This window comes from Lepus europaeus, chromosome 12 (assembly GCF_033115175.1).
Source record: "Lepus europaeus isolate LE1 chromosome 12, mLepTim1.pri, whole genome shotgun sequence".
Taxonomy (NCBI): domain Eukaryota; kingdom Metazoa; phylum Chordata; class Mammalia; order Lagomorpha; family Leporidae; genus Lepus; species Lepus europaeus.
In genome coordinates this window covers 1,434,037-1,458,135 of record NC_084838.1, presented here as the reverse complement: position 1 = coordinate 1,458,135, position 24,099 = coordinate 1,434,037, and the positions used below count along the sequence as shown (strand labels likewise).

General features: G+C 69.4%; 1 protein-coding gene across 1 annotated transcript in view; it reads left to right on the top strand.

Annotated features, from left to right (window-relative positions):
• LOC133771421 (LIM/homeobox protein Lhx3) overlaps positions 1 to 8,710 on the top strand; it is a 30,781-nt gene extending 22,071 nt beyond the window's left edge. The window contains exons 11-15 of the mRNA XM_062207244.1: positions 5,023 to 5,194; positions 5,983 to 6,185; positions 6,551 to 6,702; positions 6,787 to 6,955; positions 7,430 to 8,710. Of these exons, the coding sequence (XP_062063228.1) occupies positions 5,023 to 5,194; positions 5,983 to 6,185; positions 6,551 to 6,702; positions 6,787 to 6,955; positions 7,430 to 7,848 (1,115 nt within the window). The 3' untranslated portion in view covers positions 7,849 to 8,710. The remainder of the gene's footprint in view (positions 1 to 5,022; positions 5,195 to 5,982; positions 6,186 to 6,550; positions 6,703 to 6,786; positions 6,956 to 7,429) is intronic.
• The last annotated feature ends 15,389 nt before the right edge of the window (positions 8,711 to 24,099 follow it).

Below are 24,099 nucleotides of genomic sequence, written 5' to 3'. Positions count from 1 at the left end.
GGCCCAGAGTCCGCGGCCGCCCGGGGCGCCGGGCCCCAGCCCGCCCCTCTCTGAGAGCTGGGGCCGCGCACTGGACGTGCGGCTGCAGAGCCGCCTGGGGCCCGGCGCGCGCCAGGAGGCCGAGGCGGCCGTGCCCTTCCTGGGCGTGGGCTTCTCCAGCCTGGACATGAGCCTCTGCGTGCTGCTCTACGTGGCCTCGTCGCTCTTCCTCATGGTCATGTACTTCTTCTTCCGGGTGAGGTCGAAGCGCTGGAAGCCGCGGCATCACCACCCGGCCGTGTAGGGCGCCGAGGGTCCTCGCCGTCTTCCGGGGGTCGCGCCCCCGCCCCCGCGCCTGCCCGAGCCCTCGGGGGAAGCTCGGTGGCTGCCCCCGCGGTGACTCCGCGGGAGCTCAGGGCCGTGGGCTCCGCGCGTGCTCTGCCGGGAGCAGCAGGGGTCCTGTGGCTTCGCTCCGCGCGAGGGCGCGCACGCAGGGACCTCTGCAGGGGCCCGAGCTCTCCACCCCCCACCCACCGGGACGCGGCCAGGCGCATGCGCAGCTGCCGCACGGCGGCGACGGGGAGACCCCGCGTGGGCCTGGTTGTCGGGCTGCTCTCAGGGCCGGCTTCACCTGTGTGCCCCGCGGCTGTAAATGTTTCCTGCTCCGCCAGTTTCCTGTTTTGTACTCACTACGGTGGCTGCCAGCGGCCTCCCGGGGGCCCTGCGGGGAGGGGTCTCCGGCCGGTGGGTCGCGCACGGACACGGGTGGCCCGCGCGTCGGGGTCCAGAGAGGCCTCAGAAGCCGCCACTCCCCGCCGTGCGCCCCAGGACTTCCTCGCGGACCCGGGTTTGGCGAAATGGCCCGGGGGGCCCGGCCGCCGGCGCTGCCCCGCTGCCCCGCTCCGAAGCGGGGCGCTCTGGGCGAGGTTCACGTCTATTTTCTGAAGTTTTAAGTATTGAGACTAATACTGGTGATAGCTGAGTAATTTAAATGTTTATTTATTTTTAATGGAAGGATTTGCATTTTAAAAGCCCAATGACATGGAGATGTTGGTGGGATTTCTTACCTGCGGAGAAAGGGAGCATTTTGTATTTAAATACATTTTAAAAATAAAGAGATCTGACGTTTGGGACCTGGTCCTTGAGAGGCGGGGCTTCCGGACGGCCGCGAGGGTCCGGTGGGAAGTGGAGGCTGGGGACGGGTGGCCGGTGAGCTCGCTGGGGCCGCTGCGGGCTGGGGCGGCCGCCGGACAGCTCGCGGACCTCCCGGCAGAGTGCGGTCCGCGGCAGCCCTTGTTGGGGGAGGGAGGCCCCAGGAACCCCGGCTGCCCACGCCCAGCGCCGCGGGGTTCCGGGAGGGCCTCTGGCGGGAAAGCCCCGAGTGCCCTGGGGTCGCCCCCGGCGCGCTGGCACGCGTTTGTGTCGGGGGTGACCCCAGGTGCCCTTCCTCCTGGCCGGGGCGCCCCGGTGGCCTGAAGCGCGCCCAGCAGTTGCCGGCTGGGACGGAGGAGGTGCTGAGGCCAGCTGTGCGGGGGGAGCCCCAGGGCGCCGCGAGCAGCGGGCGTCCAGCGCGGAGACCCGCTTGCTGCGAACCCGGGAGGGGAGCTCAGGGCGCAGCGGAACCGGACGCGGCTGCCGGGTGGCTGCGGGGGCGAAGGCGAGGGCCGCCGAGTCCGGCCAGGCCCGCACGGGAGGGGCACGCGCCCGACGCCGACAGCCCAGGCCCCGGGGCGGGCGGGGGGCGGGGACGGGGAGGGGGCGGGCGGGCGCGCAGGCGGGGCGGGCGGCGGGCGCCTCCTTCAGCACCGCGGACAGCGTCCGGCCCTCCAGGAGCGCCCCGCGACGCGGAAGGGGCGCGCCGGGCCGGGGAGCTACGAGCCCTCGGGGGACGCGCGACTCGGCCCTGCCCGGCGGCCGCTATGCTGCTGGAGACGGACCTCGACCGCGACCCAGAGGGGCCCGGGGCCCCCGCGGCCACCGCCGTCTGCAGCCTCGGCGGGCCTCGGGGTAAGAGCCGGCGCGGCGCGGGGAACCGGGCGGCGAGGGATGGTCCGGGGAACCGGGACGGGACATGGAGGCGCGGGACGGCTCCGAGGGCCTGGTGCTGGCCTGCGTCGGGCCTTCCTTTGCTCCCCAGACCAGAGCCCCTCACTGCTCTGGCCCCCGGGCCGGGTCTCCCGCCTGAACCGCCCTCCCCAAGGACCATTCCGCTGCCGCCGACGTTGGGAAATAATGGAGGCATTGTTGGCGCACTCGCCAGATGCCCAGCGGCGTGGGGCCGCCGCCTCCGCCGCTACCGGCTTTTCCCGGTGAGGCCACACATGGCCCCGCCGTGCTCTGCGACAGCTGACACTTAACGCCAGGACAACTCCGCTCCACGCCCCGGCGCCCTGGCCCTGGCCCTTCTAGGGTGACAAGCGCGGGGCAGGAGGGAGCCAGGGAGTCGCGCTGCCGGTGGCGACGGGCGCGGCGCGGGTCTGCAGGGGCATTAGAGCCCGAGCACTTAGACGGGGCCGGGCAGCTGGAGGAGGCCTGGGTGACTCCCAGGGACAGAGGGGCTCCGACCGCTCACCTGTTTGGATTCAGGGCAGGAAGCTGCAAACCCAGGCGCCGAGACTTCTGTGTGAGCCGAGGGTGTGTCCGGGGCTTCCCCCGCTCAGTGCCCCTGACCCGCAGTCTTGGCTGAGTGTCCAGGCCGAAGGCCTGAGCCCGCTCCCTCCCCAGAACCCTGCTCCTTCCCGACGCGCCCCAGGCCGCGGCCCGGGCGGTGGGAGCCTGGGAGCGAGTCCGCAGCGAGGGTCTGGGGTCGCGGCCGCCATGAGGCCTTCCTTGCGGCTCCCGCGCTCTCTGAGCTCCGGGTCGCGCTCCAGGCGCCGCCACGAAGACTCCCCGCCGCTGCACCCGCTCCGGAGCCCCAGTCCCGGCCGCGGGAGGAGCCGGCGTCCTCCCAGGACCCCCAGCCCTGCTGGAGCTCACAGGGAGCCCGCGCCGGGACAGGAAGCTGCGGGGCCTAACGCCTGTGGTCGGGCTGGACTCCGTCCTCCTCACCCGTCCCCTCCCGCGGGCCCTGCAAGGTCCCCGCGCTAAGGCCCGCAGAGCCCGCGGCCGCCCTGGCGCGTGTCCGCGACCCCCGGCCCCGCCCCGCGTCTCGGCCCCGCCCCCGGCCGCTCCGCCCTCCGCGCGGCCTGAGTCTCGGGCCCCTGGGCCGCCCGCGGGCGCAGCGCCCAGCAGCGCCGGAGTCGCTCTGACCATTGCGACCGGGGCCTGGCCGGACCCCGGGAAAGTTGGGGCCCGGGGAGCGCCGGCGCCGGAGGCGGGGCTCATGGAGGCGCGCGCGGAGCTGGGCCCGGCCCGGGAGCCGGCGGGCGGTGACCTGCTGCTGGCGCTGCTGGCGCGGAGGGCCGACCTGCGCAGAGGTGGGTGCCCCGGCGAGCGCAGGCCCGGAGGGGGGACCTGGACGGGAGCGGGTGCGAGCTTGCGTCGGGGCCCCGGGCGCTGTCGGGTGTGCGGGGACCTCGGCGGAGAAGGTCCTCCCGGCTGGAGGGCGTGCGGGGAGCTGCCGCGGGGCCAGGTGGCCCTGGGGCAAGAGCGTCCCAGGAGGGCTCTTCCCGGCCCACGCCCGCCCGACCCCGTCCGGCGGAGCCGCGTCTAACGAGGGGGACGGTTGGCCGCCCGCCCCGGCGTCTGCTCTGTCCACACCCAGACGGTCAGAACCCGCCTGCGGCTCGAGAGAGCCCGCTTGTCCCGGCCCCCAGCCTGCGGGAGGCACGAGCCTTGCTCCCCTCGCCCTGGGCCGCTCCCCGCGGGCTCCGGGCTGGCGCGGTGGGAGCGCGAGGGACCGAGCGAGCGGGCAGGCGGGGAAGGGGCTGCGTGCCGCCGCGGGGTCTCGCTGCCCCCTTATTTATTTATTTTCCGACGGTTCCTGGGAGGGGTGGCTGCAGGGCTGGGAGGAGAGGCAGGAGAGGAGGGAGTCGCAGGGAGGGGAGAGGACTGGCCGCGCCGTCGGCTCCGGGACGCTGGGCGACGGAGACCCCGCCGGGGCCGGATCACCATGCAGCGTAAGCCGGGGTGGAGCGGGGCGGGCGTGGGCGCTTTTGCCTGAAGCGGGCTCGGGGCGGCGCGGCCCGGCGCTGTCCGCCCCGCGGTGCTGATTCGCGCCGATTCGCGCCGAGCGGACTTGTGCCACCCCAGCTGCACAGCCGAGGTCCTCGCCGTGGGGACCCGGGCCCGCCGAGCATCCGCAGCTCCGTACCGGGCCCGGCTTTGCCAGAGGCGGGACGAGTCGGCCGCAGAGAGAGAGGGTGGAGCCGGGTTTTACACTCCCAGACCCCAGAGAGCTGCTTCCCCCCGGGGTCTCTGTCCCAGCCCGGCGGCGGGAGGGGTGGGACGGTGCTACCCTTGAGCTGCAAGCAATATAGCAGCAAGTCTTGTCTCCTGCCTGGCTCTCCGCTCGCAGAGGCCTTTTCCAAATTAGCAGGGTAGTCAAGCCCCAGGCACCCCAGGATGCCGGGCCCCCAAAGGCCAGGTGTGGGAGGGAAGGCACCTACTGTGTGCTCCTGCACCCCGGCCTGAGCCTGGTGCCCACAGGCCACTTGTACTCCTGTGGCCACCCCACATTTGTACCTCAATGGCCAGCAGACTGGGCCAGGCTGGGAGGCCACACACACCTTCTGGATGTTTCTAGAAAGTGTAGCCATGACACTTAGTTGTGCAAGGACAGGCAAGGGAGTGCCCTGTGCCCAGCCTGTGTCCAGCCCCTGCGCCGGCCTACGCTGGATTCCCAGGGCCGAACCTCCTGGAGTTCACTGGGGCACTGGGGACATTTGAAGCAGTGTCTGGGCCCCTGGGGTGGTCTGGCCACCCTCCTGCTCACAGACCACGCAGGTGGCACCCACTCACCCCCCCACGCCCCCTGCCCAGCTCCAGGGGCTGCAGAGACGGGTCCCTCTCGGCAGGCTTGGGTCCCGGGCCTGCCTCGGCCGCGAAGCCGGTGGGGCTGGTAGGAGGTGACTTCGAACGACCCAGGGTCCCTCGTGCCCACAGAGATCCCGCTGTGCGCCGGCTGCGACCAGCACATCCTGGACCGGTTCATCCTCAAGGCCCTGGACCGCCACTGGCACAGCCGGTGCCTCAAGTGCAGCGACTGCCACGCGCCGCTGGCCGAGCGCTGCTTCAGCCGCGGGGAGAGCCTGTACTGCAAGGAGGACTTCTTCAAGTGAGCCGGCGGGGGCGGGGGGGGGGCCTCCACCCCGACTCCTGCAAGTGAGCCGGCGGGGGCGGGGCGGGGGCCTCCACCCCGACTCCTGCAAGTGAGCCGGCGGGGGCGGGGCGGGGGCCTCCACCCCCACTCCTGCAAGTGAGCCGGCGGGGGCGGGGGGCCTCCACCCCCACTCCTGCAAGTGAGCCGGCGGGGCGGGGGGGGCCTCCACCCCCACTCCTGCAAGTGAGCCGGCGGGGGCGGGGGGGGGGCCTCCACCCCGACTCCTGCAAGTGAGCCGGCGGGGGCGGGGGCGGGCGGGGGGCCTCCACCCCGACTCCTGCAAGTGAGCCGGCGGGGGCGGGGGCGGGGCGGGGGGCCTCCACCCCGACTCCTGCAAGTGAGCCGGCGGGGGCGGGGGGGGGCCTCCACCCCGCCCATCGCCGCCATCCTGAGCTGGGATGCCCCCGGAGGTGGCTGGGCCTGGCCGCCTCGTCAGCAAACAGTATTTGGAAACTAAAAATTACTTTATCTTGTAAACCGTGGAAGCACCCCGTTACAAAGGAGCCCAAGCGTGTAGAACGCTACCGAACTGCCCCCTCCCAAACTGGGCGCGTATTTGTCCCAGTGCTGGGGGGTGGGGGGCGCCTCGGGCTCTGGAGCCACGGCCGAGCCGGTCTCTCCCTCTCTCCAGAGGCTCTGCCTGGCCCTGGCGGGGCCGCCGGGCGGACCGAGCCTTCCCCGCCCACGTCGGGCTCCAACCCGCTCCGGGCGAAGGCGCTGAGCCCGACCCTTGCGTCCCGCAGGCGCTTCGGGACCAAGTGCGCCGCGTGCCAGCTGGGCATCCCGCCCACGCAGGTGGTGCGCCGCGCGCAGGACTTCGTGTACCACCTGCACTGCTTCGCCTGCGTCGTGTGCAAGCGGCAGCTGGCCACGGGCGACGAATTCTACCTCCTGGAGGACAGCAGGCTCGTGTGCAAGGCGGACTACGAGACGGCCAAGCAGCGAGGTCAGTGCGGGCCGCGGGAACCCCTCCCTCCCCGCCCCGCCCGGGCCCCGCGGGCAGGAATTCCGGGGCTGGGGCGGGCGGGCCGGGTGGGGAGTAGCGGCAGAGCCGCCCTGGGAGCCGGCACCTGGGGTCCAGGGCGAGGGAGCTGGGAAGAAGTCGGGATTGTGTGATCTTCGGCCCAGGGCGCGGCGGCTCCCCGACGGAGGACCCCTGGGCGCCGGGGGCCAGCGGTGCGCGCGGCTCCGCGGGCGCAGGGTCCCGGGGAGACGTCCCCCTCCGCCGCGCGCAGGGCGGCCGGGCGGGCAGTCGGGGCGCCCGCGGGAGCCCCGGAGCGGCCCCGCCTGACCGCGCGTCCCGCCGTGCAGAGGCGGAGGCCACGGCCAAGCGGCCGCGCACGACCATCACGGCCAAGCAGCTGGAGACGCTCAAGAGCGCCTACAACACCTCGCCCAAGCCGGCGCGCCACGTGCGCGAGCAGCTCTCGTCCGAGACCGGGCTGGACATGCGCGTCGTGCAGGTCAGCGCCGCCCCGCGCCGGACCCCGCGGCCGCGCGCGCGCGCGCCCCGGCCCCGCTCACCGCCGCCCGCCGCGCGCCCGCAGGTCTGGTTCCAGAACCGCCGGGCCAAGGAGAAGCGGCTGAAGAAGGACGCGGGCCGGCAGCGCTGGGGCCAGTACTTCCGCACCATGAAGCGCTCCCGCGGCAGCGCCAAGGCGGACAAGGACAGCGCCCAGGAGGGCCCCGACAGCGACGCCGAGGTCTCCTTCACGGGTGAGGGCGCCCCCGCCTTCGCCTTGGACAGCGCTTCCCGGCGGCCCCCGGAGGGGGCCCTGCAGCTCCGGCGGTGGGGACAGAGCCCCCGGCCCGCACCGGCCCGGCTCCCCGCGCCCTGCCGCCTCCTCGGCCATCGCAATTCCCGGCTGCTCCGAGGTGGGAGAGCAGTGCGGCCACCAAGGCCCCGCGCCCTCCGAGGGACCCCCCTGCGCCCTCCCCGGAGCGGGCGTTCCCGGAGCTTCTTCTGAACGCGGCCTCTCTGGCCTTGGGGACCATCCTAGAACCCCAGGCCCTGGCTCTGAGCCTACAGGAGTCCCACCCCCATCCCAGGGGCCTGGGCGGGAGCCTTAGAGCCTGGGGGCAGAGGGCAACCCCAGAAGGATGGCTCCGCCCTGCAGGATGGGACCCCAGGGGATGGGGGGGACTGCAGGGGAGGGGCGGGTGCTGACGGGAGCCCTGTTTGCCTTGCAGAGGAGCCGTCCCTGGCGGAAATGGGCCCCACCAACGGCCTCTACAGCAGCCTGGGGGAGCCCACCCCAGCCCTGGGCCGGCCCGCGGGAGCCCTGGGCAGCTTTGCCCTGGAGCACGGCGGCCTGGCAGGCACGGAGCAGTACCGGGAGCTGCGCCCCAGCAGCCCCTACGGCATCGCCCCGTCCCCCGCGGCCCCACAGAGCCTGCCTGGCCCACAGCCCCTCCTGTCCAGCCTGGTGTACCCAGAAGCCGGCTTGGGCCTCGTGCCCTCAGGGGCTCCGGGCGGACCCCCGCCCATGAGGGTGCTGCCGGGAAACGGACCCAGCTCCGACCTCTCCACGGGGAGCAGCGGAGGTTACCCCGACTTCCCGGCCAGCCCTGCGTCCTGGCTGGACGAGGTGGACCACGCCCAGTTCTGACCGTGGCCCCCGGCGGCACCCAGCACAGGACACGAGGGCTTGGGGGGCTGTGCTCTGAGTTCCTGAGGCGCTGGACCTCAGAGAAGGAGGACGGGGCGTAGCGGGGGAGGGGCCTCCCGCTGTCCCCTCCCCCTCCCACCCCAGCCCGAGGGACCCTGTTGGCTCCTGGACACAGGCTGGCCTCCTGGGCTGTTTTGCAAGCAAGCTCCCCCCTTCTCCACGGACCACCTGAGCACCTGCCGCTGTCCCGGCCCGCTCTGGGCTGGGCCCCGCCCCAGCTCGGACGGGCACAGCCCTGGGGCTGGAAACTACTTTATAATCTCCAAAATGAGGAAGAAAGGGCCATTGCGCTTTTGCTCCTCAGGTCCTGTGTTGCCGGCCCCCGCCCTCCTGCGGGTCAGAGATGGGCCTTGTCCAGGAAGGGCCGTGCGGTGCCGAGTGGGGGCGGGGCGTGTCCTCCATCGAAGACCCTGCCCCTCCCCGCCTCTGGAAGTTTCCATTCCTCAGGAGAGCCCTGCAGAGGGGCCGGAATGTCCTGGGGCCCCTACCCCAGAGTGCCCCACTCCCTCCCCCCACGCCACACCGGCCTCCTCCAGGCTACGCCTTCACCTGCCGTTGCCAAACAGCCCTCCCTGTGGCTCTGCGGGGGTCCGCCTGCCGGGATTGGAGAAGTGGGGAGGAGCCCATCCCCTCTGTCGGACCCTCTGGGGAGCCGCCTGCGCTGTGTCCAGACACAAGGCCGGCCGCGTGAGTGGAAATCCCTCCCGCAAACCCGCCCCTGAGCTACCTGTTGGTCTGTGAACGTCCGTGTCTGTCTGTTCTCTGGTGATCAGCTCTTTCCACGACTTAATAAATTTGTCAGTTAGCGTCTGGGAGGCGTGTGTTCAGTGAGGCTGGGGGAGCGGGAGCGCGGGCCGAGGGGGTCCTGGGGAGGGGGTCAGACTTTGGAGGCTGAGCTGCTGGCCCGCGGCCGCCGCACCTGCTGCCCTGGCCCTGGCTCTGGCTGCACAGAGGTGGGGGAAAGCAGGCTGACCCTCCTGGGTGGAGGGGTGGGGTCTCTGCTTCCTGACCCTGGGAGAGGCAGGAGCCGGGCGTCAGGGAGCTGCCCATCTGGGCCAAGGAGGCGGGCAGGCAGGGGCTGGCTCCGGCTGCTTATGGGTCTCTCCCACTTGGTTTGCAGTCCCAGCTCCTCTGGTCTCCCTGTGGCCCCTGGCCCTGCCCCCTGGAGGGAGCGAGCCCCCACCCCATGGGGCAGCCCCTGGAGGCAGAGGCAGGAGCCTGGGGCAGGTTCTCCCTGCTGCAGGGCTGGTGGGAGGGAGTCCAGGTGGTGGTAGCGCCCCGAGTGGGTGCTGCCCCGCTCCTGCCCCTCACTGTCTCTTCTGATGCCCCTCCCCCCCTACAGATGCGCCACAGAGCTGGGGAAGGGGAGGGGCCTTGGCCCAGCAGAGGCTCTGGGGGACCCAGAGCCGGCTCCCTGGCATCTCACATTGCCTGCGGAGCCGTGTGCCGTGCATCCCACCGCTGCCTGGAGGGGGCCCAGGCCCAGAGGGGGACGCGGCCTGTCCTGGGCTGTCCTCCGAGGACCCACCCTAGCCCACAGCCACCAGTTCCTGGCTAGTCTTCGGAAATGGCTCCCTGTGTCTGAGGGATGCCTGGGGGAGGGGCGGCAGGGGTCACCCACAGAGCCCAGCCGGGGTGAGGGGTTGGGGGCAACAGGATTTAGGGAGGGGTGCATAAAACCAGGAGCCGCCGGCCCCAAGGCCCCCCGGGACCCTCCAGGCTCTGACAGGTTGATAAAGGGCCCTGGCTGGAGCCACGGGTGGGGGTGGGGAGGGGGCCACGTGAACTTGGAGGGTTGGTGGGGGCAACCGGGCAGCCCGTGTCTGATCCGGTCACCTGCGGGCCTCAGTTTCTCCCTCCAGTTCTGCCCAAGCAGGCTCTGTGGGGGGTCCCTGGGGCTGGGGTGCAGGGCAGGGGAGGAGGCAGCGGGGGTCCCGGCCTGCAGGGCCCACGGGAAAGGCTCCCCGTGGGCCTCAGCCCCAGGTGGTGGGAGGGCGGGGCTGCCAGGCTGAGGGGACTGCGGGCTCCTCTCCCCGCTGCCGGTGCAGGACCCCGGCCCCACGATGGCCCCACCCCACGCTCCGGTGGGGGCGACACCCGAATAATAAAACCACGACTTCCGTCCACAGAGGGGGGTCTCTCTCTCTCTCTCTCTCTCTCTCTCTCTCTCTCTCTCTCGGGAAACCAGCGCAGTGGCCCGCCCCGCCCCGGGCAGGTCCCTCTCCGGCCCCCCAATAACCCGGGGGCTGCGTGCTCAGCCCTGCGGGCCCCGAATTGTTCGAGTTCCACGGAGCCACACAAAACATTAATTTTAAGAAATTTATGGCCGGCGCCGCGGCTCACTTGGCTAATCCTCTGCCTGCGGTGCCGGCACCCGGGGTTCTAGTCCCGGTCGGGGCGCCGGATTCTATCCCGGTTGCTCCTCTTCCAGGCCAGCTCTGTGGCCCGGGAAGGCAGTGGAGGATGCCCAAGTCCTTGGGCCCTGCACCCGCCTGGGAGACCAGGAGAAGCACCTGGCTCCTGGCTTCAGATCAGTGCGATGTGCCGGCTGCAGCGGCCATTGGAGGGTGAACCAATGGCAAAGGAAGACCTTTCTGTCTGTCTGCCTCTCACTGTCCACTCTGCCTGTCAAAAAAGAAGAAGAAGGAGAAGGAGAAGGAGAAGGAGAAGAAGAAGAAGAAGAAATTTAATAGAAAAAAAGCCCGTTGAGCCCCGGCCGCGTGCGCCCGCACCTGCTGACAGTGACTAATCAGAGACATTTACATTTTCATTCTGCGCGGGAACCGCGGACGAGCGGCGCGGGGCGGCGCGGGGCGGCGCGGGGCCCTTCCCGCGTAATGGATGGGCTCCCCGCCCGGGCCTCATCAGTCCGCGGCGCCCGCCCTCCCGCAGCCGCCGCGCCAGGCTCATTTTTTACCTTGAAAATCTTCCCTCCCGCCCCGCCCCTCCTGGCGTCCCGAGGCAGGCGGGGCGCGGCGAGGCGCCGTCACCTCGGGGCGCCCGCGGAGTGCGGGCGGGAGCGCCTGCGCGGGAGCGGGGCCGAGCCTGGGTCGGGGCGCCCCCGGCCCCCAGGTGCCCCCCCATTCCTCAAGGCCACGCATTCCCGTCGGGGAGGGTCCCTGTGTCACCGGGGTTGCACGGTGCGGGCCGCCAGCCGGGAGCCTCAGGCGCTGGGCGGTCCTTGGGCAGCTTAGGGACCTGCTAGAGCCGCCGGAGCCAGGCCCAGGTCACGCTGCCCTGGGGACCTTGCCGGCCACGGCCGTGCGGCCGTGCATCTCCGTCCCGGCGCCCTGTGGCTGGACAAGTGAGCCCTGAAGAGCCGCCGGCAGGCCGAGTGCACGCTGACACACGCGTGTGCACTCACCCCCGTGGCCAGGTCCCACGCTCATCACACCCTCAGCACTCGCACACAGCCCCCCCCCCCCCCGGAGGGGCTCAGGGAAGGGGGTTGAGGGTCCTCCTGTGGGCCCCGCCTGCGCCTTGTCACTGAGGGCAACAGCAAGGCGGACGGCTGGACACGCAGAGTCCCTGAGGGCCGCAGTGCAGGGAGTTCTGGGGCTCGGGGGCTCCCCAGCCTGGGCTGTCTCTGCTCGTGTCCACGGCCCCGCTCCAGCCATCGCTGGCCTCACCCTGCAGGGAGGGGCTGGAGCGCTCGGGGCCCAGCGTCCAGGCACCTGTCAGGGGGAGGGGAGAGTGGTCGCCGCCCCGTCCACCACCTGCTCCGACAGGCGGGAGGGCACAGCCGCCGTGGACAGTGGGCAGTGGGCCTTCAAGGCATAAGCCCAGTGTTTCCACCTGAACCAGTGGCTCCCGTGCTGAAAGTGGGCGCCGGGCAAACACACGTGCACATGTGTCATGCGTGTTCCCCGCATCACCCCTCCCGCACGTCTGACCCGGTCCGTCCAGCCGGGCCCAGGAATGGGCACCGGCACCGGCTGCAGTGCGAGGGACCTGCGACCTCCCCACTGGGGGAGGAAGCCAGGCGTGGCAGCCGGGCACGCAGAGGGCACCACGGGGCCGCAGGCTGCTCGGCCACTTGGGACGCCCACACCCAGTCTGAGGGCTGGGATCGAGTCCCGGCTCCTCGGCCTCCAAGACGGCGCAGGAGCTTGGGTCCCTGCCGCCCACAGGGGAGACCCGGCGCCGTGCTGGGCTCGGCTTGGCGGGCATTTGGGGAGCGAAGGTCTCCAGTGAACAAAGCGAAATGCGCCGCTCTTTTCAAAGGCATAAAAGGCCCAGAGCAGGGAGACCCCTGGAGACCGCACACGGGGGCCAAGCCGGGCGGAGGCGGGGCCGGGGCCGGGCCGGGGCGGGCGGAGGCTGGGCAGGCAGAGACTGGGGCGGCGGGTGGGGCCGGGGCGGAGGCTGGGCAGGGGCCGGGGCGGAGGCTGGGCAGGGGCCAGGCGGAGGCTGGGCAGGGGCCGGGGCCGGGCAGAGGCTGGGCAGGGGCCGGGCCGGGGTGGGCGGAGGCTGGGCAGGCAGAGACTGGGGCGGCGGGCGGGGCCGGGGCGGAGGCTGGGCAGGGGCCGGGGCGGAGGCTGGGCAGGCAGAGACTGGGGGGGGTGGTATATGATGGAATGTGGTGGGACCCTGGTGAGGGTCCCCTGCAGGCCGCAACCTGGCTCACAGCAGGAAGTCCAGTCGTTCACCCCCCAGCCTGCTCCAGCCCCCCGACCGGCTCCTGGGAAATCCAGCCTCCCCTCTCTCGCCTCAGCTACACGGGGTCCTCACGGATCCCCCCCTCCCAGGGTCCTCATGATCCCCCTCCAGGGACCCTGCCCCAGCCCTGCGTCGGGGCTGCAGCCGGTGCCGACTCACCTCCCCCGCGGGCCGCCCCTCCCCTCCCCGCAGGCCTGGGAGCAAAGGTGTGGGTGTGGGCGGGGCCTGCAGGCGGGCAGGGAGCGGCTCTGTGCCCAGGACCCCCCCCTTATCCAGTAGCTTTGCCCTGTCCCTGTCGGATCTCTCCAAGAGGACCCTGGCCCTGGCCCTGCCCGCCCAGACCGGTGGCCGTGGCCGTGTTGGGGCAGCAAGGTGGGAGGTGGAGCCCTGTGGAGTTCAGGGGGGGACACTGTGACGCCCCCGTGTCCACACTGGAGGGCTGGGCGTGGCGGGGCCCCCAGGGGGAGGCAGAAAGCCCCGCCCCACCAGCCCCTCCCTGAGTCCCTCCTCATCCAGCTCAGGCCAGGTGGGGGGCGTCCTCAGGGAGCAGCCGCCCTCGCACCCTGGCCGGGAACCGAGCCCCTTACCCTGGCTTCTTCAGTGCAAAGACCACCTCCCCCAGCCCCAGCCTGGCCCTGCCGGGGGGGCTGCCCGGGCTCCGACACTTCCGGGAAATTCCTCCGTGGCTTCCCCGGGGTTTGTGCCGCACCGGCGGGGAGAGGCTGCAGGCCCCTGACGAATGCTTTGTTCAGAGCTCGGGCTAATCCCGGGCTGACGAGGCTTAAAGTTTAATTAGCAAGCTCCTCTTATGCAAACACTGCTCATTAGGCTAAGTGTCCTATTCGTCAAAACGCTGCCCGGAGCCGACAGCCGGGTTCACCGAGCGAGGGGCGTCCTTCAGGTGACATGGGGGGAGGGGCTGGGGGCGTGGGACCTCCGGGGACCAGGGAGCCCGGACCCCACCAGGCGCTGGAAATGCGAGGTGGGGGTGTAGGACAGGGCGGGATTCTCCGCCCCAGGTTCCCCGAGGTCTCCACCTTCCAGTCCATTTCCCAGGGCGGGGGCTGGAGCTGCCCGGGCCCCTCTCAGCCCGAAATCCACCCCTCCCCCACGAACCTTAACTCCCCCGCCGGAAGACCCTATGTTCAAAAAGGATTCTTAGAAAGGCAGAGTTACGCAGAGAGATCTTCCATCGCTGGTTCACTCCCCAAATGGCCATGTTGGCTGGGGCTGGGCCAGGCTGAAGCCGGGAGCCGGGAGCTTCTTCCAGGTCTCTCACATGAGTACAAGGACTTGGGCGTCTTCCACTGCTTTCCCAGGCCATTAGCAGAGAGCTGGATCGGAAGGGGAGCAGCTGGGATTCAAACTGACGCCCGTACGGGATGCCGGCGCTGCCGTCGACGGCTTTACCTGCTACAGCACAGCACCAGCTCCCAGGACCTGTTCTGGACAGGGGGTTAAGCCACCGCTTGGGACACCAGCATCCCGTATTGGTATTGAGTGCCTGGGTTCGAGTCCTGCCCCTGCCTCCACTTCCAGCCTCCTGCTAGGCACATCCTGAGAGACACAGGGACAGCTGAGCACCAGGACCCCCGCCACTCCCGTGGGAGCCCCCCCCCCCCACGTCGAGGTCCGGGCTCCTGGATTTGGCTTGGCCCAGCCCTGACCGGGTGCCAGGTCCTCTTGCCTCTGGGCGTGGAGGAGAGAGCTGTCCCAGGAGCGAAAGCCGGGAAACATTTTGCAAAAAATGGGAAGCGTTTATTTGATCGGCATGGGACAGTGAGGCCTCTGGCCCGAGGGGGGAGCTGGCGGAGTGCCCAGCGGACACCGGCTCCCAGGAAGTGCCCTGGGTTTTTAAGGCGTTCTCTTGGGGTGCCCCTCGGATGGACGGGTTTCACATACGCATGTTGATTGGCATGGGGCTCATGGAGATGGGGGGGGGGTCTCTTGGCGACGGCCCGGCTCTCCCCAGGGGCTCAGCCCCCTCCCCTGCCAGCTCTGAGCGGGAGATTGCAACCAAGCTGCAGGTGCGGTTGGAAACCGAAGGTCACACATGCAGCACGGAGGCTCTGGTGGGGAGGTGCCGGCCGGTCTGGAGATGGCCTTCCAGCCAGGCTGCAGCCTGATGTGGACATTCTAGCGGCGTCCGAGGGGCCCCCAGCCCCAGCCCCCCGGAAGGCCTCACTCTGTAGGGGATGCAGGGGTCCCATGTGGCGGCTCAACCTGCCCTGGCACCACCCCCGGTAAATGGGTGCCTTTGCCACACTTGAGCTCCTGGAGCAGTCTGTGGGGCTCGGAGACCTGGGCTCCAGCCGTGGGTCCTGCTGGGCTGCCTGGCCAGCACCTGGGCTTCCTACAAACAGAACACCCAACGCACTGACACCGGGGGCCTTTTTTACAGGGCCGGCGCTGTGGCACAGCGGGTAAAGCCGCCACCTGCAGTGCCGGCATCCCATGTGGGCACCAGTTTGAATCCCAGCTGCTCCACTTCCGGTCCAGCTCTCTGCTGTGGCCTGGGAAAGCAGTAAAAGATGCCCAAGTGCTTGGGCCCCTGCACCCACGTGGGAGACCCAGAAGAAGCTCCTGGCTCCTGGCTTCAGATTGGCGCAGCTCTGGCCATTGCTGCCATTTAGGGTGTGAACCAGCAGATGAAGACCTCTCTCTCTCTCTCTCTCTCTCTCTCTCTCTCTCCCTCTCTCTCTCTCTCTCCCCCTCCTCCCTCCCCTTCCCCCTCCTCTCTCTCTCTGCAACACCATCTTTTAAATAAGTAAAATAAAGCTTTTTTAAGGAGACGTATTTATTTGTTTGAGAGGCAGAGAGGGAGGGAGGGAGGGTGGAGATGGAGCCATCACCTGTCGCCGTCCCAGACACATTAGCAGGAGCTGGATCTGACGCAGAGCAGCCGGGACTCGAACCCACACTCTGATAAGGGGTGCGGTGTCCCAGCTGGTGGGCTAACCTGTGTCACAGCGTGCTCGCCAGGCGCCTGTGGTGCAGCACGGCTCTGTGGGCCTTCGAGAAACAAACACACGTTCTTGGCCGGGGATGTACCCTGGCCGAACACCAGAGGACGGGACAGGGCTAAGCTGGGCCTGGCAGAGGGTGGGAGGTTTCCCTGGAAGAGGGCAGGACCTACCCAGCAGGTGCACAGGAGCCAGCCACGCCCCTTCTGGGAAAGGCATCCCTTCCCAGAGAGATGGGGAGAGCTAGCCTGGGCAGGCTGGGCCAGGAGCTCCATCCGGGTCTCCCACGTGGGTACAGCCCTTGGGCCATCCTCCACTGCCTTCCCAGGCCACAGCAGGGAGCTGGACAGGAGGCGGAGCAGCCTGGATCCATGATGGTCACCGCGGCACCAAGCGTCACGCACCAGCATCAACTCCCCACCACTGGCCACATCTCCCCTGCAGGCTCGGCCCCCTGGGCGCCCGGCACCTGAGCTGGCAACACCACGGCTGGTGTGGGGTGGGGCGGCACCAGTGGCCGCAGAGGACGGCTTGGTCAGCTGTGGGGCAGGTGAGGCCCGGGCTGGGCCCCTGTGGCTGTGGCCAGCCCCCGGGAAGACGGACAGGCTCTGGATGCCTGCCTGGCCCATCCATCCCCCACCCCCAGCCCTACATCTGCCATCCATCTGGGCCTTTGTGTGTGGGCCGGTCGGGCCTGCCTTCGAGGGTCGGACCGCCCCCCATGCCTGGCCGAGACCCCGTTCTTTAACGACCCCCCTGAGGAATGTTAAACAGGATTCTCCTTTAAGCTCTGGAGGCCTGAGCAGGCTGTGGGAGGGGCAGCGGTGTAGCTGGGAGAGAGAACCCCCCTTCCTCCTGTGCCCAGGGGAGACCTGGGCTGTCCCTGGGGCTGGGCTGAGCCCCTCCTTTCGACCAGGAGCCCCGAGCCCCAGCCGGCAGTGACCGGGGGTCTGGGGCAATGGCCGGGGTGGCCAGCGTGAGGGACGGTGACCCTGCCTCAGGTTTGTGTCTGACCCTGGCCCTGGGGGCTGCTGCCCGTGGTCCTGCTGTGTCACCCCCAAGCCATCGCTCGATTCTTCTGTGTGTCTGTCCTCCCCGCCCCCGCCAGGGTGAAGCCACCAGGCCGTGTAGAAACCTGTCAGCCTGAGCCGCCGGCCGCGCCCGCGGCACCAGCTGTGAACTCTGACCTTACCTGGGCCTACAAGGAGACTTAAGTCTCTGTGCACTTCTCTGTTTACTCTCAATTGTATTTTTTTTTTTTTAATTTTCATTTTATTTGGGATGCAGAGAGAGGTCTCCACCTGCTGGCTCACTCCCCAAGGCCTGCGGCGGCCAGCGCTGGGTCAGCCTGAAGCCAGGAGCTCCACCTGGCTCTGCCGTGTTGGTGGCAGGGGCCAGGCGCTGCAGCCCGCACTGGCTGCCTCCGGCGTGCGGGGAGCTGGGCTGGAGCAGCGCTGAGACCGACCGGGAGCAGGCCCCGGGCAGTGTCTTCCCGCTGTGCCCGACGCTCACCCTGTTTTCAGGGAGTTCTGTGTCTAACAGCCGAAACGATCCAACGCAAGCGGTCACAGGCAGCCAACCGAGGGCTGGCTGCTCCTTGAGGTCATCTTGAAAGTGGCTGAGCGGCGCCACGGGCCAGGGCTACAGCCGAGGACGAGGGCCCAGGGCTGTGGCCCAGCGGGTGAAGCTGCCACCTGCGGCACCGGCATCTCACACGGGCACCAGTTCAAGTCCCGGCTGCTCCACTTCCGGTTCAGCTCCCTGCTGTGGCCTGGGGGAGCAGTGGAAGATGACCCAAGTGCTTGGGCCCCTGTGCCCGCGTGGGAGACCCGGATGGAGCTCCTGGCTCCTGGCTTCAGATCGGTCCAGCTCCGACCATTGCAGCCAATTGGAGAGTGAACCAATGGGTGGAAGACCCCCCTCTCTCTCTCCCTCTCTCTCTAATTCTGCCTTCCAATAAATAAATCTTTAAAAAAAAAAAAAAAAACCTGAAGCCAGATCTCCGTGAGCGAGAGCTGCTCGCCCGGCGGCAGCTGAGTGAATGATCTTTGCTCTGTGAAAATCCAGACGCACCCAAGGACGGCGAATCCCGGGGGTTAACAAATTAAACCCCTGGTGCAGCCTTGCCCGCGGCTGCCATGTCCCCCAGAAGACGCTGGAGGGGCCTAGAGGGCACCCTGGGGTCAGGGGCGCCTGGTCCAGCCACAGCTGCCAAGGAAGAAGCCCTCAGCGGCCGGGAGAGACCCCTGTGCCTTCAGACGCCGGCCGCTCCCGCGTGGGGGGTTCTCTCCGTGCCCACGCACGGCGCTGACCAGAGCCGCCCGGGACTGGGGACGCTACTGGGAGCAAGCAGCCCCCGTCCAGTCCTGAAGGAAGCTGGCTCGGGTGAAGCCCAGGGCACCTGCTGGACTCCCCGTGTCTCCCAGCACCGCCCCCTCCCCGCCCCTTCCCATGGCTGGGGACTTCCGGGCCCACGGAGGGGGTGCTCCTCAGCCGGCAGCCTGTGTGGGCGTCTGCGGCTCCAGCCCGCTGCCCGGCAGAGCCCCCCACCTTCCCCGCAGGTTTTTTATAGGCCGAGGGGGTGGGGAGCACCTCGCTGTCCCCCACGGGCCCCCGCGACCCTGCCCGGGCCCTCCCCAATCCGCCAATATTAGAAAGGATTTGTGTCCCCGATAAATAATGCAAAGTTAAATTATATCCGCTCCGGCTTAAATCTTCACGTTCCCGTCCTCATCTCCATAAAGACACGGCGCACGGCCCTGCCAGCTGCCCAGGGCCTCCTAATGAAATTAGTCCTGGGCGGCCGAGGGGCGGCCCACCCGCCGGGCGGAAAGGTAAAAGGCCGGAGTTCAAATTATTTATCTCCCTAATAACTCCAGCGCCTGTGCGTGTCAGAGGCCGGGGCAGGGCGGGGATCTGCTGGGAGGCAGGCGCAGGACGGCCCCAAGGGCGCAGCAAGGACTGGTCTACAGCCTGGGGACCCTCCCAGACCGCGCCTTCCCAGGGGCGCCTGCCCCCCACGCCCAGCCCAGGGGCTGTGCAGGGAAGAGGGGACTCTCGGGAGAGGCCACTGACCTCTGCATCCCAGGGGACACCCAGGCCGGGCGGCCCTGGGTGGGCCTGAACGGGGAGGGGGCATGGGGAGAGGAGGCCTCCTGGGGGAGAGCATCCCTGGCACGGAACAGGGTCCAGGCCGAGGGTCCGGATCAGGAGGGTCCCCCCGTGCGCCCGTCCGGGCTGCAGAAGCCTCTAGCACATGCAGGCACGCCGGCCCGTAGCTGGGGGGGGGTCCCTCAGCTGCTGCTGTGGTCCCCCAGGGCTTGTAGCCCCCTGGGAGGGAGGCCCCCAACCCCTCCCCACTCTGCGTCCTGGCTGAGGCCCCTCTCTGCCCCCATAGCCGGGTCCAGGCACCCTGGAGAGCCCCGGGCCCTGGCCAGGCAGCTCTGCCCGTGGGCCTCTGCCTCCCTCCGCAAGGCACCCGCCCCTCGCCCCCGTTTATGGCCACTTAATCTGTGTGAGCGGCCGGCACCCAATATATCTCCAAGTATTGATCAGCTCCGGGCTGATAGAAGTTCAAGCTCACAAGGGCTCACTCTTTGACCCCCAAATAGGGCATGAATGTCAATCGAATAGACTGGGTCTGTGCGGCGCCCGCCCGGGCTGCAGGCTGCGGGAGAGATCAATGGCGCCCTGGGAGGCCCAGGATTTATAGAGGCCTGCCATTTTAATATTAGAATAAATGTTATACTGCACGGCGGGGGACCGAGGGGGTCGCCAGGAAAATATTTCTTAGAGGCCCTTTTCTGTTCGAAAATGATGTGCGTGAGATTTTATGAAGTCAAATTTATGGACCTCATTTAGGCTGATAATTTAAAACTCCTGATGAGAAAGACATTAAGTAGAGCGCTGGGGGCGGGGGCCGGACGAGAGGGCGGTCCCAGAACCCGAGGTGCAGCGGCTTCTGGCGGTGCTGCTCCTGGGGTGCTCCGGAGAGTGGGCCGGGGGCCAGGGACTGGGGTCCGGGGCCAGGCTGAGCCGGGGCCCGAGTGCTGGGGCCTGGGGAGGCCTGGTCTGGGCTCTGGGATCCCAGGGAGGTGAGCTGCCGCCCGCAGGTGTCCCAGGCACAGGTACGCACTCACCTGCACCCCGCCCGCTCAGGCACACACCTGCTGCTCCCAGCATGCCCAGCTCCGCCCCCGCCCGGGTCTTCGGGACCACCTTCTCTGGGCTGCCAAGGGCACCCCAGGGCTTGGGGAAGCCGATCTCATAAAAACAGGCTCAGGCCGACCGATGCTCACAGCTAGAGGGGAGCCCCCAGCTGGGAGAGCAGGGCAGAGGGGCCCTGGGGACAGGTGGGGGGAGGTCCCTGAGGGTCTCCAAGGAACGCCGGACCCGTCTCCGTGGGCAAGTTCCACTGGAGGCCAGTCTAGGCTGAAGACTGGCTGGGGCCGCCCAGGGCTCTGTGGGGTCCACCCTCACCCCCCTCCGTCCGACTCTGGGCACTCTCCAGAGGGGCTCGGCTCAAGACCCCGCCCTGGGGGCCTGCGCTGTGGCCTAGGGGGTAAAGCCATCTCCTGCAGCGCCGGCACCCCCCCCCCCCCCCATATGGGCACCGGTTCAAGACCCAGCTGCTCCCTTCCTATCCAGCTCCCTGCTATAGCCCAGGAAAGCAGCAGAAGATGGTCCAGGTGCCTGGGCCCCTGCACCCACACGGGAGACCCGGATGGAGCTCCTGGCTCCTGGCTTCGGGTCGGCGAGCTCCGGCCGTTGTAGCCATCTGGGGAGTGAACCAGTGGATGGAAGACTTTTCGCTCTCTAACTCTGCCTTTTAAATACCCCCCCCCCAAAAAAAAGACCCCGCCCTGACCCCAGTGCCCGGCCAGCTGGGGCCCGGGTCCGGCCGCCCCCGCCCCTGGCCGCCTGTGAGGTCCAGGGCTCCTCTGGAGGGGCAGCGACCTGCGTTTCTCCTGGGCAGGGGGAGCTGAGGCCTGGGGTGACCTTGGAGCCACCTGGGCCCCACCTGAGCCCTTGAGAGAGCCCCGCCGGGGAACCTGCCTGCCTGCCGCTGGCCCCCGATGTGGGCAGCAGGAGGGGCCTGGAGGCCCCCGCTGGGTGCAGGACGCCTGCGATGTGGGACCTGGCGTTTCCCTCCTGGGGGGGTGTGTCTCAGCCTCCCCAGGGGCGGCTCCTTCCTCGGGCGCCCGGTGTGGGCGTGCAGGGCCTACATTTTCAGCTTTTATATTAAAGGACGGAGCCGGCTTGGGAGCGGCCCCCTCCCCGTGGTCAGCGCCGCCCCTGGAGGCCATAAATCTGCAGCCCTATGACTTGTGCTCTGTGCGCCCGATAAATCCAATCTCTCTCGTGCGAAGGTTGGAGCGCCCGGCTCAGCGTCGGCTCCCCGTGCCCATCCCAAGTAAGCGGCTAAGGAGACGCAGGGGCCGGGCCCACTGCCACCCACCCCCAGGTGCCAGCCGGCCTGCCTGGGGTGCGGGGAAGGCGAGGGTGAGGGCAGAGGGGCCCCAGGTCCTCGGCACAACGACCCCCAGCGTGCATTTTGGCCTTGGTCTAAAAGGTGCAGAATCAGAGCAACAAAGATGGCGTCGGTCTTGTTCACCCGGGAGGGTGTGCGAGGCCGGGGCTCTGCAGTGAGGCCCTGGTGTCCCCTCTGCCGTGGGGTGGCTTCGGGATTGTGCCAGGGCTCCGGCCTACGGCATCAGGGTCATTAGGGTCCGGACTCCAGCAGCCTCCCTCTGAGCCTCAGCCCCCACCCCATGCCATGAACGCGGGACCACCGGCGAGGACCCTCAGGGCTGACCTGACCCACAGAGGACACCCGGGTGGACAGGGCAGGAGTCCCCCACGGGCGCCCCCGGCCGACTGCTGGCCGCAGGACTGCGCACCTCCAGCAATTCCCAGGGTCAGACGGGACTGAGCCCGGTGCTAGGACCCTCGTTTGACACAGCGCACACCGGTGCCAGAGCCAGAAGACGCACGGGGACGCAGCGGGGAAAGCCGCTGCCTGCAGAGCCAGCATCCACATGGGCACCGGTTCAAGTCCCGGCAGCTCCACTTCCCATCCAGCTCCCTGCTATAGCCCAGGAAAGCAGCAGAAGATGGCTCAGGTCCCTGGGCCCCTGCACCCACACGGGAGACCCGGATGGAGCCCCTGGCTCCTGGCTTCGGATCGGCCCAGCTCTGGCGGTTGCTGCCATTTGGGGAGTGAACCAGCGGATGAAGACCTCTCTCTCCCTCTCCCTCCCTCTCTCTCTCTCTCTCTCTCCCTCTCTCCCCTTCTCTCCCTCCCTCCCTCTGTTTGTAGCTCTGCCTCTCAAATAAATAGAGAGAGAGAGAGAGGGAGAGAGGGAGAGAGCGGGAAGGCCGAGGCCGCTGTTTTGGGGGGGTTTGCGGCTCCGGGGAAAGCGCCCGGGAAGTCCCTCTGCGCGGCAGAACCGGGCAGTCTGAGGGGGCTGCGCCCCCGGGCTCGGGCGGGGTCTGGGAGCCACATTCCTGCTTGGGCCAGGGCTTAGGCGCTGGCACTGCACACAAAGCCCCGGCCCTGGCCGCCCGCTGAGCCCGGGCCACGGAGCCATTACGCTGATGAAGCCTTTCCGGCTGATTGCACCCGGGGGGGCCCTCGGAAGCCCCCCCAGGTTCTCTGTTTCGCTTTTGGCTGGGAGGGGGCTGGGGGCACCAGCGCGGCCGGAAGCAGGCTCGTGGGTGCCTAACTGCCAGCGCTGGTTCCAGGAGGTCAGAAGGAGGACACAGCTCCGTCCCCTGTCTGCTCCCCTGGGGAGGAAGAGGCCCCGACGACGACGGGGATCCACAGGACCCCTGGTCCGAACCCGGGGGGCGGGAGCCTCAGCAGGATGGGCAGGAAGGCGGGCTGCAGGGCCCTGGGGCGGGGTTCAGGGTGAGAGGGGCCCTAGGGGAGCATCGGGAGGCCCTGTGGGGTGGCCAGGGGTGGGGGCAGCACGGGTGCACCGGGGGGGGGGGTCTGCCTAGACCCCTCCCACGTGGCCCTCCAGGCCTATGCTGTAAATGTGGCAGAAGAGGGAGGGGGAGGGGCGTCTGTGTCCCCCCGGCCACCTCCCCCACGCGCCCCCGGAGCCACAGGTGCTGGGGAGGCCCCCACGGCTCCCGCGGGGGGTGGGCATGCTCACTTGGAAGGGTGAGGGAGCGGCTGTCCCATGGCTCAGCAGCCCCGAGAGGCCCCTGCCCACTCCCTGGCCCTGGGATCCGGAATCCAGGCCATGGCCCCGGGGGGCCCAGCCAGCAGAGCCCAGGCTCCGAGCCTCCCCAGGGCTCGGACACCTGTCTCCAAGTGCTGTGGGTGCGCCTGTGCCCAGCTGGCGGGCTCCGTCTGCACCGACAGCCGCGTGACCATCCCTGTACCCCCGGGCGCCGGGCACAGCGGATCTGAGGGAGTGGGTTTTCTCCTGGCCCCAGCGTCTGCCCGGCGGGGTGCCTGGCCACCTCTCCCGGGCCCTGGGGCTCCAGGCAGTGCCTGTGTCTGCTCACCGCAGAGGCCCCAGCCCGGCCTGGGCCGTGTGCCCTTCCCTGCCGGGGCTGGGCGTGAGCAGTGGCAGGAACACCTGCTCAGGCCCTCCGCTGGCCCACCCCGTGTGGCCTGGCGCAGCCGGGGGCTTTGCCGCGTGCTTGGCTCACGGTGAGCGAGGGCCCTCCCTCCTGTGTGCAGCCCCCGCACGCCCTGCGCCCAGCACCCAGGGCCGTCCGGGGCCAGCGCCTTCCCGGGCTGTGGGTCCTCTGTGCGGCGGGGGTCGCCAGCCCTCTGCAGGGGAGCACGTGGAGGGTCCCAGGGAGGCCGCTTCTAGCACAACTCCCACGGGGCGGGGGTGGTGGCCAGACCCCCCCCAGCCTCCCCAGAAGCCCCCCAAGGCTCAGGCAGAGCAGGCCAAAGGGTGCGGGGTGGAGGCCGTGTGCAGGGGTGGGAACCGTGCTCCCGCTGGGCTGGGGTCTGCAGCCCACTCCGTGGGTGCCCGGCTGCTCTGGGGGTGGCGGGGGGGGGAGGCCTGTCCCAGCCCGGCCCTGAGCTCAGAGCTGCTTGCTGCCGGTGGGGGGGGCTCCAAGGCGCTGCTGAGCGGCGTTAAATTGCAGCGGAAGGAAATTAGACCCCGAGAGCCGGCATCTGAGAAGGGCGGCTGCTTTGTCTGCGTGGGGGTGAATTCCAGCCTCTCGCCCTCCCCCTCAATCCTGTTGACTTAATTTGGGCTTTTGTCTGGGGTGCCCCGAGAGGATTACCGGGGGGTCCTGTTACAGTTCCCAAGTCTGGGCTGACACGGGTTCAGGGGCAGGTGGCTGGGTGAGCCGGGCCTGTTTTCCTGTTGCCCTGGGAACACTGGCCCCCGCGGCTTCTCCCGCGTTCCCAGGCTTCCTGGGTGCGGCTGAGCACCGGCAGAGCAGCGGAGTCAGGGGCCTGTGCCTGTCTGGGCTGCGCCCCCCAAGCCCGCAGAGCAGGGGGTCTGTGTGTGCGCGCGCGCAGGGCTCCCAGGAGGCGGGGCAGGGAGCTGACGGTGGGCTGCAGGCCAGGGTCCCCTCCTGGGCTGGGGGC